This window comes from Aricia agestis, chromosome 4 (assembly GCF_905147365.1).
Source record: "Aricia agestis chromosome 4, ilAriAges1.1, whole genome shotgun sequence".
Classification (NCBI taxonomy): Eukaryota; Metazoa; Arthropoda; class Insecta; order Lepidoptera; family Lycaenidae; genus Aricia; species Aricia agestis.
The window spans coordinates 18,872,081-18,887,593 of record NC_056409.1 but is presented as its reverse complement, the minus strand read 5'-3'; the positions used below and the strand labels follow the sequence as shown (position 1 = coordinate 18,887,593).

General features: G+C 36.3%; 1 protein-coding gene across 1 annotated transcript; it reads right to left on the bottom strand.

Annotated features, from left to right (window-relative positions):
- Positions 1-5,124: 5,124 nt before the first annotated feature.
- LOC121726153 (zinc carboxypeptidase-like) lies at positions 5,125-14,001 on the bottom strand. The gene is made up of 6 exons (XM_042113385.1): positions 13,671-14,001; positions 12,645-13,032; positions 9,539-9,623; positions 8,404-8,606; positions 6,420-6,504; positions 5,125-5,414 (listed from the first exon to the last, which is right to left on the bottom strand). Exons 1-6 carry the CDS (start codon positions 13,955-13,957, stop codon positions 5,146-5,148), a joined length of 1,317 nt encoding a protein of 438 aa, XP_041969319.1. The 5' UTR covers positions 13,958-14,001; the 3' UTR covers positions 5,125-5,145.
- Positions 14,002-15,513: the final 1,512 nt, after the last annotated feature.

Sequence of the window (15,513 nt, the reverse complement as noted above, 5' to 3'; positions counted from 1 at the left end):
TCACCGAAACCGGTGTGGGGATAAGTAGCTAAGCTCATGTCAAATAAGAAGTTAAATGGACGGTTAGATCTAAATGGAAGGTGTAAACAAAACAACATTAACTTTCTGCTGTTATCTCCGTATCAATCAATTACATTCGAAATAGGAACGCTTCTTATCGATAATGGATCGATCACTGTAGTAACGCTGGAGCGTCTTGGTTCGTTTAAAAAGGAAATCATTTTTAGTGAAAACTTCTTTGGCGGTGTTATGCACTTTGAGACTTGGATAAAAATGTTGTACAGAAAGGATTTGCTTTTCCTTTAAAAGTTTGTTAATCCTAAAAAAACACATAATTAATAAACCAAACACAATTTTTGGTGATAATAATGAGAGAGTTTTTATCACATGAAAATAAAATAAGGACTGCCGGACGGATAGTAATATACTTGTACCTAGAAATTATTGTAATGCAATGCACTGCATTCAAAACAGTCTTATTATTAAAAGATTTCTTTAACATGAAGAAAATCAATAATTAAAGTAAAAAAAAAAAAAAACACTGGCCAATGCTGATTAGTGGTACTAGATTTCAAAGCGAATAAACATAATAGCTCATGTTGCAATCAATCGTTTTCACCTCTGACGCTCTTACATACATCTTGGCGATAATTATAAGGGAAAAACCCTTTTTATTTCCCTACAGACCGATTCATAATAGGTAAGAAATGCCAATTTGAAATGGATTCTACGAAAAAACATTTCCACGTAAAAATTACGGGTGCACTTAAAATAATATAATTTTTCTCGTGTCTCAGTGACTTTAAAACCATGTTAGTAATTTGTAAATAATATACTCCCCTTGCTAATCAAATTTTATGAAGTGCATATATTATGCTCTTTTTGTCTATAATAATGTATTAGACAAAGAAATCAAATAAATTACATGGTGTTAATAAATTAGTAGGAGGGTTATACTATCAATTTATTAACACTATGAGAAATAAGGGGGCAAACGAGCAAACGGGTCACCTGATGGAAAGCAACTTCCGTCGCCCATGGACACTCGCAACATCAGAAGAGCTGCAGGTGCGTTGCCGACCTTCTAAGGGGTAATAGGGGAGGGTAGGGAAGGGAATAGGGGAGGGTACGGAAGGAAATAGGGGAGGGTAGGGAAAGGAAAAGGGTAGGGGATTGGGCCTCCGGTAAACTCACTTACTTGGCGAAACACAGCGGAAGCGCTGTTTCACGCCGGTTTTCTGTGAGGACGTGGTATCTCTCCGGTCGAGCCGGCCCATTCGTGCCGAAGCATGGTTCTCCCATGTCATTTCTTTGTATTATATAAACCAATGTCACAAATTTGAAGTTCCTAACCTATTTTTATACCCAGTTCTCAATTATTGTCTGATCACCGCCGCTAAAAACAAAATACGAACTTCGGAGACCCATTCAACGAAAAAAATCCGTAACCCATGTTTTATGCAAAAAACTCAAAAATGCGTAACAAAGAGCCATTTTAAAAAACGCAGCCATAGAATCGGAAAACTGAATTCAACCATCCGTACCAGTATTTATTTCTAACTATAAATATTTGAAAGGTGGAAACTAAAATTGGCTTAGTCGGCAGAGCGAGTATTAGGGTTCTGCTGACTCGGGCTTTTGTTTATAAGATCAAGAGCTGTTTTTTCTTATTTTTAACGGTAACCTTTAGGATTGGGTACGCGGAGTTCGTTAGGGTTATTTTATTGCTTTTTTTAATCATGGCCCTCCCTTGTTTCTACTAACAATTTGACTGTGTCATTTTGTATAGCTTTAGGTACACAAATATTTACTTCAGTATTAATTTATTATATTTTACTTACTATTTTATGTTATTTTATGTTTTAATAGCTCTCCTCTCTTTGCATGCGATGCCAAAATAATTTCAACAAAATAATCACAAATGCAGAAAGCAACGTCGAAAAAATATATATATTTTAAATATGCTATATCATAAAACTGTGCCAACATTGCGAATAAATAAATTTTTCTCACTCCAAAAACCAACAATAGAATAAAACACCAAAAAACTGCATGCAAGTGTTCGGTACGTTTAACTTGAAACAAAACAATAAATATGTGAGGTACATGGAAACACGGTTACATGGGTATTGTGTGTACGAATGGGTACATTTTGTACCCGTGCAACCGGGGGTCAATTTATTGGAAACCGAAGGGGTCACGGTTCGCTTGCATATCGATGCTCGTATCGGGAACTAACGCTACTGTTGAATTTCTAAAAGATATGAAATATCGCCTGGTTCGTATTATGACCTCGTTTTATAAGCCTGCATATTGTATAATCTTTGCGAGTCTTGAATATTGAAAACAATTTTGTGTCGAGGTTTGACCTCCTCCTTTGTTATTTTTACCTCGCTATCTTCACTACATTGGGACTATCCAACAATAAAGTGTGTCAATGCATTTCTGTTTTGTGAAAAATGAACAATCGAAGAAATCGATTCATAGACGATTCATAGACGATAGAGATGGCGGACCTACGTCATTCGGACGGGTTCTCAATTCAATATTAGTCGTGATCTCAAATTACTGAAATTACGTAGGAATGCTGTCTACCTATAAATCAACTTCTCTGATAGTACATGCTTTTAGCAGTGCATTTTTCGCTTCTTTTTGTACTACAATCAGAAAATTTTACCTATATTTGTGCCATATATCATCGAGGGTCTAACCGCTAACGTCTGTTTTGATTTTGATGGGCAGTTTTGTTTCGCTATCCCAAAGGGCCTCTCCATCTTTGTCAGGGTCCCGCGTTTTCGTGGACATATTGAGGAAAATAATACTTTTTGATACAAATAGCCTATAAATTATTATGATCAGAGTTTCAAGACGCGTAAAAAGTAATTAACTGAAAAAGCAGAAAAATAATTTTAGACCACTGTTACTTAGTTACCAAAATATTATTCGGAGAAGATGAAAGCTGAGAAGCAAACAAAAAATAAAAATAAGCAACGTCCTAAAATGTCACGCATACTTATAACAGGAAAAAGTAATTACAGGTGCCAAGGTATCAAAATTCACAAAACGAAGACTACTTTTTCCCAAGTCCATGATAAAGCTAACAATAGTAAAGTGTACAGAGGAAATTCAACTTTATGACATCGAGATAAAGTTTATTTAGATATCTGGCCAGAACTCCTGGACACACTGAAAATAATTAATTCCTACCATATCCATTATCTCTGAGTGCTCTGTTGGGAAGCCATTTTGGGATAAAAAATATTTTAGTCTTAATTAATAAAGTATCATCAGTGGTAGCATTTATACTATTTGCAATAAGAATAACTGAAAGTTATGACTCAGTTATATTTATCTAGCGGTCAGCATTTGAAATTGAAAATTACTATAAGTACATATTTTAATATCTATTTTTGCTGAGGTTACATAATAAGAATACCAATAATAATTTGTCAAAATTTAAGACCACCGCTGAATTTGATACAATATAATTGTTTTTTATTATAAAGTTATAAACTACATATTATATTATGTATATTCACATCAGCTCCGTCCATCCTAAATTTCCTTATCGTGCTGGGTCCATAATATTATATTTTCTTTATCCTTCGTCATTCAAATTATCTCCATACCAAAGTTCATCGAAATCTGTTTCTGACGTTTTGACGTAAAGAAGTAATTTGTATTACCTACTCAGAATCTACGAGTATCTACATACATTATACGTGGGAAAGCCATGCTTCGGCACGAATGGGCCGGCTCGACCGGAGAAATATCACGTTCCCACAGAAAACCGGCGTGAAACAGCGCTTGCGCTGTGTTTCGCCGAGTGAGTGAGTTTACCGGAGGTCCAATCCCCTACCCCATTCCCTTCCCTACCCTCCCCTATTCCCTTCCTTACCCTCCCCTATTACCCTATTCCCTCTTAAAAGGCCGGCAATGCACTTGCAACTCTTCTGGTGCTGCGAGTGTCCATGGGCGACGGAAGTTGCTTTCATAAAAAAAACATAGAAATGAAATTTTAATTTTTTTAGTCCCGCTACATCTCGAGAACGACTGAACCGATTTGGCTGATCTTAGTGTTGAAAATATATTCGTGGAAATCCAGTGAAGGTTTAAATTAGGAGGTAAGTGATAAAAAGCTCACCAGATCATCTAGTATTAATAATAAAATCACAGATTATCAACTGGTATTATAAGCTATTCATTAATGTTAGTTGAGAGTTGTTGAGGAATTCACGCGAGTGGCTCAGACTAAACTCAAAGACCTGATTGCGATAACTCGAACACCAGACGTGGTTCTCTACTGTACGAATCGTTGTATGTGAGAGTGAAAAAACAATATCATATTATGAAAAACAGATTATTGTAATATTATGGTATCTCCATAAATAATATTAGAGAGTTTAAGAGGATTTAGGTAGGTTAAATTAAGTATTTTCTGGTTCAAATATAAACAATTAAAGATGAAGTTAAGAATACTTATACTAGCATACTAGCTTACATAAAGTATTAAGAAATAATAAGATCAAAACACTTATTTACATTAACACAATATTTTGACCAACTATAGTGTAAAATACTCAACTTTCAACAACTGTCCTACCTGCAACAATACGTTTAAAAACCTCATAAAATGCAACCATTTGAATAACACCATCCATTTGTCTGGCCACCCCATACAGCTTTATGGCTGGAGGCTAAATCTTCACATGTTATACAGTTTCAGTCAATACGACCTCTGTTTTAATCGGAAAGTAGTTTCATTTTATATCATACATTTGTGGAGCTAGTAATATAAAAGCCTCTAACAGAAAGATGGCAATCTTTAAATTGAATTTTCTCTCTCGAAATGGCATCAAGATATTTGATATTAGGTTTTATACAGTGAATATTAAAACAGAACATCGGAATTGAATTGGAACAAAGCGTCTTACTTTTTATTGAATAAAATGAATGAAATATTTATAACAGATGTGCATTAATACAGTGAATGAAATACTCCAGAACATATTGAATATTGATATTATTGTGTTGCGACATAAGAATTATCAGAATAACTTATTAAAAATATTTGCTTTTTAACAAAATAAGTATGTAATAAAAAGAGGAGACTTATGTAAAGCGAATTTTATTCAACATCCACAATTACAATCTATCCAACAATACATAGATAGATGATGCTAAAAGTAAAGTAATAGATGAAACCAGGCCATGTCCGCTGTTCATGTATCCGAATCGTCTGGCCTGGTGTATCATTTCCAACACCGAGTCCATGGTTTCCTGGTTGTTGGGGAGTATCTGGTCTTCCGGCAGCAGGAACCCGTACCTGCCCTTGTCTCGGAGCTCGTAGCAGTAGACCAGAGGAACTTTCAGGTGCTCCTTAACCCAATCAACGCTGCCTCCCGTTGCTTGGTCTATAACATATGCAATAAAATATTTGAAGACGTACCTAAGTCGATGAAGTGACCAACTAACATTTTATAGCATACTAGATGACGCAAAATTCGTTTATTGCCAAGTAACCGTACATTTTTCCGTGATAAAAGTATCCTATGTACTTTCCCGGGACATAAAGTACATACCAAATTTCAGCAAAATCGGTTCAGCGGTTTGGGCGTGAAGAGGTAACAGACAGACAGACAGACACTTTCGCATTTATAATATTAGTATGGATGGGCAATTACCCATTTCTTTCCTTATAATTTCAACGAGTCTTGTAACTTTAAACCGGCGTGAAACAGCGCTTGCGCTGTGTTTCGCTGAGTGAGTGAGTTTACCGGAGGCCCAATCCCCTACCCTATAACCTTTCCTACCCTCCCCTATTCCCTTCCCTTCCCTACCCTCCCCTATTACCCTATTCCCTCTTAAAAGGCCGGCAACGCACATGCAGCTCTTCTGATGCTGCGAGTGTCCATGGGTGACGGAAGTTGCTTTCCATCAGGTGACTCGTACGCTCGTTTGCGTATTTCATTAAAAAAAAAAAAAAAACTTACTTCGTCTCATCTAGCTAACTTTGTAACTTTACATAATTTCCACTTTTTTATTGCAAATCATTTTACTAGTCCGTTTATACAAAAAAAACGACAGTTCTCAAAGATGCTAGTCACTTCAACCACTTAGGCATTTGATTGTAATGCGTTCAACTTTGTAATAATTGATTAGGTATTTTACATTAATAGTAATCGTGTTATGCCTGATAAGCTTGTTAAATAAAACATAATTATATATTATTTTAGATGATAATGAAACTTAATTCACTGAAATCGCTTGTATAATAACGGTACTTTTTGCTGCAATAAAACTGGCTATCTTACTTTTGTATTCGAAATGTCTCCATACCAATATATTTTCCAGTTTCAATGAAAGAGACAAGATGCTATAGGTTACTAGTGTTCGGTGACCAGGCTATAGATACTTACATATAGCTTCGGCAATATTTCCAGTGGTATATTGAGTACCGTATCTCACAGACAGGGCACCCATTGCACGACGACCGATGTTCAACTAAAATCATAATAATATAATAATAATAAAATAGGCCAAGTGCGAGTCGGACTCACGCACGAATTGTTCCGTGCCATTTAATAGCAAAAATAGGCAAAAAATTGCATTTTTGTATGGGAGCCCGCAAAATCATTTTATTTTTATTATTGATAAAAATTGTTATTTTGGTGTAAGTACCCTCTAAATATTCATATGCATGTAGTAAAAAACGGTTATTTTAATATTACAAACAGACACTCCAATTTTATTTATATGTAATAGATTATCTATATATATAAAACTCAAAGGTGACTGACTGATGGACATAGTGATCTATCAACGCACATCCCAAACCACTGGACGGATCGGGCTGAAATTTGGCATGCAGGTAGATGTTATGACGTAGGCATCCGCTAAGAAAGGATTTTGATAAATTCCAACCTCAAGGGGTTCAAATAGGGGATGAAAGTTTGTATATAATAATACTTCTTAACGCGAGCGATGCCGCGAGCAAAAGCTCGTTAAAGTATAAATTAAGTACTATTGAGTATTTTGTGAATATTTCAAGTGCCTACGTGTAGCCATTATTGATATAAAGCAGGGGTTCCCAAACTTATTTTGTCTACTGCCCACTTTGTGAACAAATTATGTCGTAGCGCACCCCCCCCCCCCCCCCCCCCATTGATTCAATACCCAACAGAACTTTTGAATCCTTATAGATACAGGTTCGGGGATTTCGGCGTTGTTTAAACAATTGAAAGCATAAGCCAACACATCAATTTATTTGATCATCATCATCAAAATCATAATTATGCCATGGGTCATCACACTATGACCCAATTATTGATGCTTTTCGTGATATTTTGCGTCGAAGCAGATGTTTTTGATAATTATTTCGCTGTTTGTGGACCGATTTTCAAAATTATTGTGTTGTTGTATAGGGTATAATCTTTATTTTGTATAATAATTACGAAAGTGGTGAGCTGATGATGGGGTCTATAAGCAATCGAGGGAAATCCTTGAAATTTATCAAAAGACTCATAGTGGTTAAAATGTTATTTCTAGTAACTTAAACATATGTTCCGAATAAGAGAAAGTCCGTACGAAGGTGTCTCTTGGTCCAAAGGCACTGAACAGAACTCCTGAACCTTTAAAGATAAAACCTTTTAAATTGCAGCATCGCTTAGATAACTGCAAGCATTTACCACAATTTCGCTTACAGTAACATAATGTGAATAGTTAACATTCGTAGTGGTTATTTACGCATAAAGCCTCATCTTGTAGATAACTAAAAAGAGTGAAATTATTATTTTTAACAAAAAATTAAAACCGACTTCCAAGGTAAAAACAATAATAATATGAACAAAAAGTATTAAATAACTCTTACTCTATAATAGTGCCTTTTTCAGAATTCGTCTAAATCTCAACTATTTCTGTACATACTACAGTCTTCATTACTTTGAAGTCGGTACCAGTCCCAAAAGCTTCAGATATTCTGACATTGACTGAACTCACGATAAAATTAGCTGGTACCGACTTCAAATAATGAAGACTGTAGTATGTACAGAAATAGTTGAGATTTAAATTCTGAAAAAGGCACTATTATAGAGTAAGAGTTATTTAATACTTTTTAGTTCATATTATTATTGTTTTTACCTTGGAAGTCGGTTTTAATTTTTTGTTAAAAATAATAATTAGTATTTGTTGTTATAGCGGCAACAGATATGTTATATTAAATAATCTGTTTCCTCTGTAGCTATCACCGTTCTTGAGATACAGCTTGGAGACAGACAGATGGACAGACAGACATTGAAGTCTTATTAATAGGGTCAGGGTTGAGTTAGGTTATAACTGGTTTAGAATAACATATTAAAATTTAAAGTTAGCAAATTGTGGACGCCCATTGAGGCTCTAACTTACCGCGTCATGGTAGTTTGCGTACGGCTGTGTTGAGTTTCCAAATGGTATCAGAAGGAGCTCACTGAAGGAGTGGAATGATAAGTAAAGATCGATTTTGTCGCCAATTGACATTATAAATTCTGACAAAGATCTGGTTTCAGGTTCAGAAAAAGGCCCAGGACCAGCAAATATGTCTGTAGATGCATCAAGATTAGAACCGGCAACTGTAAAAAAAATATTAGTCTCTCAAAAATTTGTTGTTTTTATTTCAGGACAAAACAATTAATTGTTGGGTAAATCTGTTTTAGTGAATATATTTGAATCATGAGTTTTAACACTATTTTTTTATTTTACTGTTTATTTAATACAAGGTGTAACAAAACTAAGCGATAATTTTAGGGTGTGTATGAGGGGACCGTATAGAGTTCATTGTGAAAGTACTAGTGCTGAAATAGTAACTTTTCTTAAACTTTTTTTTATGGGAAAATTCTTGACACTGGGGCGCTTTTCCATACAAATCACAAAAAAATGTTCTTTCGGCGCTGCTACTTTCACAATGAACTCTACAGGGAGTGGTAACTTTGCACATTATTGCACAGCCATAACCGACTACTTTTTAGTTTAATTTTAAGTAGTTAATTGTTGTATGTATGTTGTGTGCGTCATGTCAATTCACTTGTAATTCCTTGTGTTGTTATTAACTCTGGCTGTGTTCTGTCCCTTTAATAACGTTTTTTTTTTATTTATTTATTTATACTCTACAAGGGTGGGGACTATACACATACACACTCTAAAGTTTTAAGTTTTGTTACCCGTTGTATATTAAACTAGATAATCTTGCTGTCAGTATATCGATGAAACTTACTAGCCCTGCTAGACAAGTGTCAAGCGATTATCGTAAACGCCAACAAAACCTCTTCGATTTGACATAAGTCATCGCTTCGCTAGCGAATACTAATTTCAAATCCCATACATTTTGTTGGCGTGTACGATAATCGCTTGCCACTTGTCTCTAGGCGTAGGTACCAGATTTCAGGAGGGACAAAACTATTTTGATGGTTCTCTCGTGTACTGTACTTAATTGCACGTATATAAGAATGAACTTCTTGGCTACAATATTTGTTATAAGCCAAGAAGTTCATTCTTATCAGCTTACCGAGCCAGTTGTTATTCCAGTTCCTATTCAAGTCGACACCAACGTTGTTGCCGAAAGGCCTTCTGTTTTTACGCCACATTCGAAACTAGAACAAAATACAGTTTTCCTAAACTAACCCCCAATGTTTGTTTTATTCAATTAAACAGTAGACGTCACTCGGAATCAAATTCGCAAAAAAATAATGCTCTTTCCCGTAAAGTACCTTTAAAAATGTAAATCGGTTTAGCGCACAGACATAGATCAAGATAGATACCGCATGTCGCTCCATTTGTATGAAAACGAGCGTGCCACTTTTTTCCTACCTACTGTGACGTACCGATGATAAGAAAAGTGCCCATTATCTAGGCCAACGTTTCTATTTGAATTTCTACAGCTTAATACGGCACTTTTAGGCATTAAGGCATTTTTAAAATTCCGATTGACGACCGATTCCGATAGCAGACTAAAGAACAGACTTTCGAAATACGAGCATTGCTCGTCGTTTGGGAACGCGATATGGCACGCGAAGTACATACTAGGGTTGCTGAGGATTCCTCTTCCGCTTCCTCATAATGAGGAAGTTCCGCAATATTTTGGGTTCCTCAACCGTTACCGCATTCCTCATAAATAAAAATAAAAATTCCTCTTCCGCTATCGCTTCCTCAAAATTTAAGAGGAATTTATGAGGAATTACACTGCGCATGCGCGTCGCGTATCCAATCACGCTCTGGCGCGGCGCGGCGGCGCGGCGCCGGAGCGGTGCCGCACCGCACCCTGAGGGCAAAGATGAGTATTGCAGCGGCGCCGCTGCGGCGTGTGTCTAAACAGCCTAAGGGCCGCGACACACCAGAATGGCAGCGGCGACGCGAGCACTTTCAGTGTCATAAGATTTTAAACTTTATCTTCATTTTTGTAATACATAGTACAGCGGCCACGGGCGGCCGTAGACTTCTCAAGCGGTACTATGTATTACAATAATGAAGATAAAGTTTAAAATCTTATACTTATAAAATTACATGTCCTGACTGATTGACTGACTGATTCATCATCGCTGAGCAAAAACTGTAAAAGTTACAGCCACGAAATTTGGTGAGTAGGGTTGTTTTATTAAGTAGACACCCACTAAGGAAGGAATTTTGAAAATTCTACCCCCAAGGGGGTGAAATAGGGGTGGAAAGTTGCAATGAAAGTCCGTCATTTCTTGAGTTAGAAACATGAAAGTTTATTGACGTTTGCGTTTAACGTTTGCTTAAATAGGGTCCGTTTTTACCCTTTGTATAAGGAACCTCAAAAACAAAAAGGAGAAAACTATCCATCTTTGTTATTATACTATGTTAACGCGGATGAAGTCGCGGGCAACAGCTAGTCATGAAAGCGCTCCGAGGGATGTAAAGCGGTAATATTACTTTCGTAAAATTCGGTTTTTTACCATATTTTACGTAAAATATAAATAAATTACGTAAATTACGGTAAAATTGGGTAAAACTCAATTTAACAAGAGTTAAATCGTATTTTACCTTTTTAGTTAGTAATAATTACTTATTGCAGTCTTCTTTAAAAAATAAATAGTCAAAATCCAGACAAATATTACTGAAGTTGGTGAAAACATAAGACTTAATAATCTTATGTTCTGTAAATTCATTTCTCATGAACTGGATAACTACCAAGGCATTGAACGTATGACTATTATGCAAAAATAACTAATAAATAATAATTTAACATCATTAGGACACTTTTTACACTTCTCAAAATGTTCTGTCATCCGAGTAGCATTAGCATTTTTGTACTCCGTATTACAAAATATACACATCACATGTTTCCTTTTGTCATGTTCACTTAGCACTTGGAAATAATCCCACACTTTTGCTTGATTTCGTGGCATAATTTACTAAATGCACGTATAGTGCAGTCAGTCAAAACAATTGCAAGCAGAGTTGCATTTTGCGATTTTAGAAAAATTAATCATATTATGATTCATATCATGATTCTTCAAATTTTAGCCCCGCCGAACGTAAGTATGTTGCAAGTTGCAACTTGCAACTACACGCTCTTCTCACCCCCCGCTATACTTTTCGCATACATACGTAGCCGGTAATTTTACCGTAATATATATAAATTACCGTAAAATACGCGTATTTTACCAGCGTTTTCGGTAAAATTACGTAATTTTGCAACAATTTTACGGCCCTTATTGCTAGACTGATTTTGATGATTCTTTATTGTGTGTGTTTTGAGAATGGTTTAGAATTTAGATGCATAGTTTGGTTCACTGGAAAATGCCCTTTTAATTAATTTTTGTGTAATGTATGTACCTAGTACGTTATGTACAAAGTACAGACAGGACAAAAGTTTGGGTTGGGTCCGCTAGTATTTATAATTTTCTATCTTCCTCTTCCTCATCCGCTTCCTCTTCCGCTTCCTCATCCGCATCCTCTTCCTCATAAAATATCCTCTTCCTCATCCGCATCCTCAAAATTTGCGCGTGACAATTCCTCTTCCTCCTCCTCTTCCTCATAATCACTTCCTCAACAACCCTAGTACATACACATGCGGTATCTATCATGATCTATGTCTGTGGTTTTTTTTTTTTTTTTTATTATAAAATTGTGGCCGTCTATGGACTGTTCGTCCATATCCTTTTTTTGTTATTTTATTATTTAGATTTTTTTTTTTTTTTTATGCCTGTGGTTTAGCGGCTTAGTTGTGAAAAGGTAGCAGAGAAACTTTTGCATTTCTATTTTGAGTATGGATTAGTATAGATAGCTAACTTTTAAGTAGTATAGGTACCAACTTTTTAAAGTGTAGGTACTCAATTTACTTTGGAGATTATTGAAGAATTGTAACAGTTAAAAAAATGCCGTCTTTTGCATAAATGGAGGCTTTAGGGTCGGAAAAATGATTTGAAATGATAAAACTGTGGATTTCATTAGCCAGATGCATTAGCCAGATGACGAAGTGGATAAGTTACAAGGTTTGTTCTAATTATAAGGAAAACAGTAAGTAATTGTCTTTATGTTATAAAATGTTAGTTACGTGGTTCTCCCACTCACGTCTTCGATTATCTTATTCATAAAACTTTCATTACTTTCATATTATGTCTTCATAAAACTTTCGTACAAGTACGCACCTGTGTGTGTGTCCATATATATCCGTCGGGGTTGGTAACAGGAAACACGTACCAATCAAAATCGTCTGCTGCAGCCTTTGTCTCCACATCGGAGCTGGTCAATAGCTCGTTGATTATATAGCACGTCGCCGATGGAGAAATCCATTCTCTCGAATGTATACCACCTTCGATGAAAACAGCTCTTCTACCTGATCCGTGGGATATTTTGATTCCTTTAATGTCTCTTCCTTCGTAGGAACGACCACCGATTATGATTGACACTATGTTGGGGTAGGCTCTAGCTATATCGTCAAGCCAAGCGTAGATCTGATCCAAAGTGTAGTACGCATTCCACTGCATAGATCTACTATTTCTGGTATACGTTCCCACCTTTTCTTTGTCGATTGCTCTGGAGTGAAACAATTATTTGTTACGAGTAGGAACCTATCAGACAGAGAGCGGTCTTGAGGGTTTTTTTATGTTGTCACACGGGGGGGATTCTGACGCGGCTAGAACTCTTCATGTGGTAAAGTATAAAGCGGGCTCAACAAACGCGGCGCGAAGGCCCGCGAAGGCCGTGAACCGCGAGTGTGGAAGGTTTCGCGGCTTTGCGGTCGAGCTTCCCGGCTTTCCCCATCCGGTGTCGGTTTTTGGCCCGCAACAAATTTTTGGCATGCTATGCTCTGCTTCTTTGTGTGACTGCGAATAAAAACGAGTATGGATGATATTCGCATTCGCGCTTCGCGAGCCTTTTTCCGCGGGCCAAAAAACCGACACCGGACGGGGAAAGCCGCGAAGCGCGAACGAAGCCGCGAAACCCTCCACACTCGCGGTTCGCGGCCTTCGCGGGCTTTCACGACGCGCATTACACAAAGTACCCGAAACTGACCGCTTCAAAGCTAGACCGCGTGAACGCTCTCCGTCTGGGTTAGGTTAGTTGCAGTTTTGGTAATAATATTTGAATATAATTTTTGTATAATAATATTTGAATAAACATTTAATTCTATAAACTTGCTTTATGTAGAAATATGTTCGTAAAATACTTACTCTTGAATATTTTCCATGGATATCGAAAATCTTATTTTATTCTCGTTAAGAATATTCTCAAAGGCATTCCGATCCTGCGGACTCGACATCACCGAAACAAAATCCGCCGACGGGACTGGGTCGGTCCAGAAATCGTATTTGCTCTCGGTGTTCTGTATGTCTTGTAAAATCTTGATCTGCTGAACATTTTCCGGTGTGATTCTGTATAGCGTGTAGTTATCGAATCGGAATTTTTCACTTGCGACTAAACTAAAAAGTGCCGGTAAAAGGAGTATTTTTATTAACATTTTGTTTGTTCACGGTTGCTCGTGCAATGTGAAGACGTATCTTGTAAAACAATTAGGTTCGATAAGTTGATATGGATAATAAAGTTAATCTACTCCTTTATCGATCCTTATATCTTGTTATATTGACTATAGGTCATAAACTTATCGACTTATCATGTCGAAGCTATTTAGATAGCAAATAGGTCACGTTAAGGACGTTATAATAATATTATAATATCATATTATTGTAAACAGGGAATATCATATTTAATTTGCATTATATAAATAATTTAAGTATTATTATACATATATAGTTGTAAATCAATTGCGGTTAAATTGTTACAATAGTTAAGGGGCCTGTTTCACCACTTCCTGATAAATGACGAATAGGCTACCCACCAATTAACTTGACAGATCAAATATGGAGAATATTTCAAAAAAGTTGTGAATAGCCTATTCGACTCTTTATCAGAAAGTAGTGAAACAGGTCCTTAACTTTTTTTTAACTAGCTATTGCCCGCGACTTCGTCCGTGTCAGTAAAATGTGTTAACAAAGATAAAAATATCGGCCAAGTGCAAGTCAGACTCGCGCACGAAGGGTTCCGTACCGTTATAGAGCGAAAATAATTAAAAAATTGTGTTTTTTTTGTATGGGAGCCCCCCTTAAATATCCATTTAATTTTATTATTGATTATTAAAGAACAAAATATACAAATAAGGATTTTGTGAGAATTTCAAGTGCCCAGCTAATGGCATTATTGATTACGAGCAAAAAAGGCCAAAAAAATCACGTTTCTTGTATGGGAGCCCCCCGTAAACATTAATTTTATTTTATTTTAATATTTTTTGTTAAAGCGGCAACAGATAATATACACATTCTGTGAAAATTTCAGAAGTCTAGCTATAGCGGTTCTTGAGATACAGCCTGGAGACAGACAGACATCGAAGTCTCATGAATAGGGTTTCACCCTTTGGGTACGGAATCCTAATAAAAAAGAGTTATTGCAAAGACTTTGAAGCCTGTCTGTCCGTCTGTCTGTCCATCTGTCTGTCCGTCTGTGTGTCTCCAGGCTGTAACTCAAGAACCGCTAATTAATAATAAAATTAAAATAAAGTAAATATCCCATACAAAAAACACAATTTTTTGTCTACTTTCACTCTATACCGGTACGGAACCCTTTGTGCGCGAGTCCTACTCGCCCTTGGCCGATTTTTGTTATATTAATAAGATACTTATTAAACATATTCGAATTATGTTGATATAAATGTTTAATGGATGGTACCATTTTGTAAAAAGAGTATCGTTAAGACTTAAGATAGGTACTGCTTGTTTGAAGTATTAAATAATTAGGTGCAATCACACAGACGGCCTTTAGATAACAGCTATCAGTTGAAGTCTGTTAAAATTCTTTTTTTGTAAGAAAGTCTTAATTCTTAATTGCCTTGAATAAAGGATGAGGCTAAACGAGCGTAATTTGTGAGTTGTGAGTCGCAGAATTTCGGCTGGCAGAAATTCTGCTGCATGCAGTTTCATACAAAAGTCCTGTTTGATACACACGAGCGTAATTTTGTGAGTC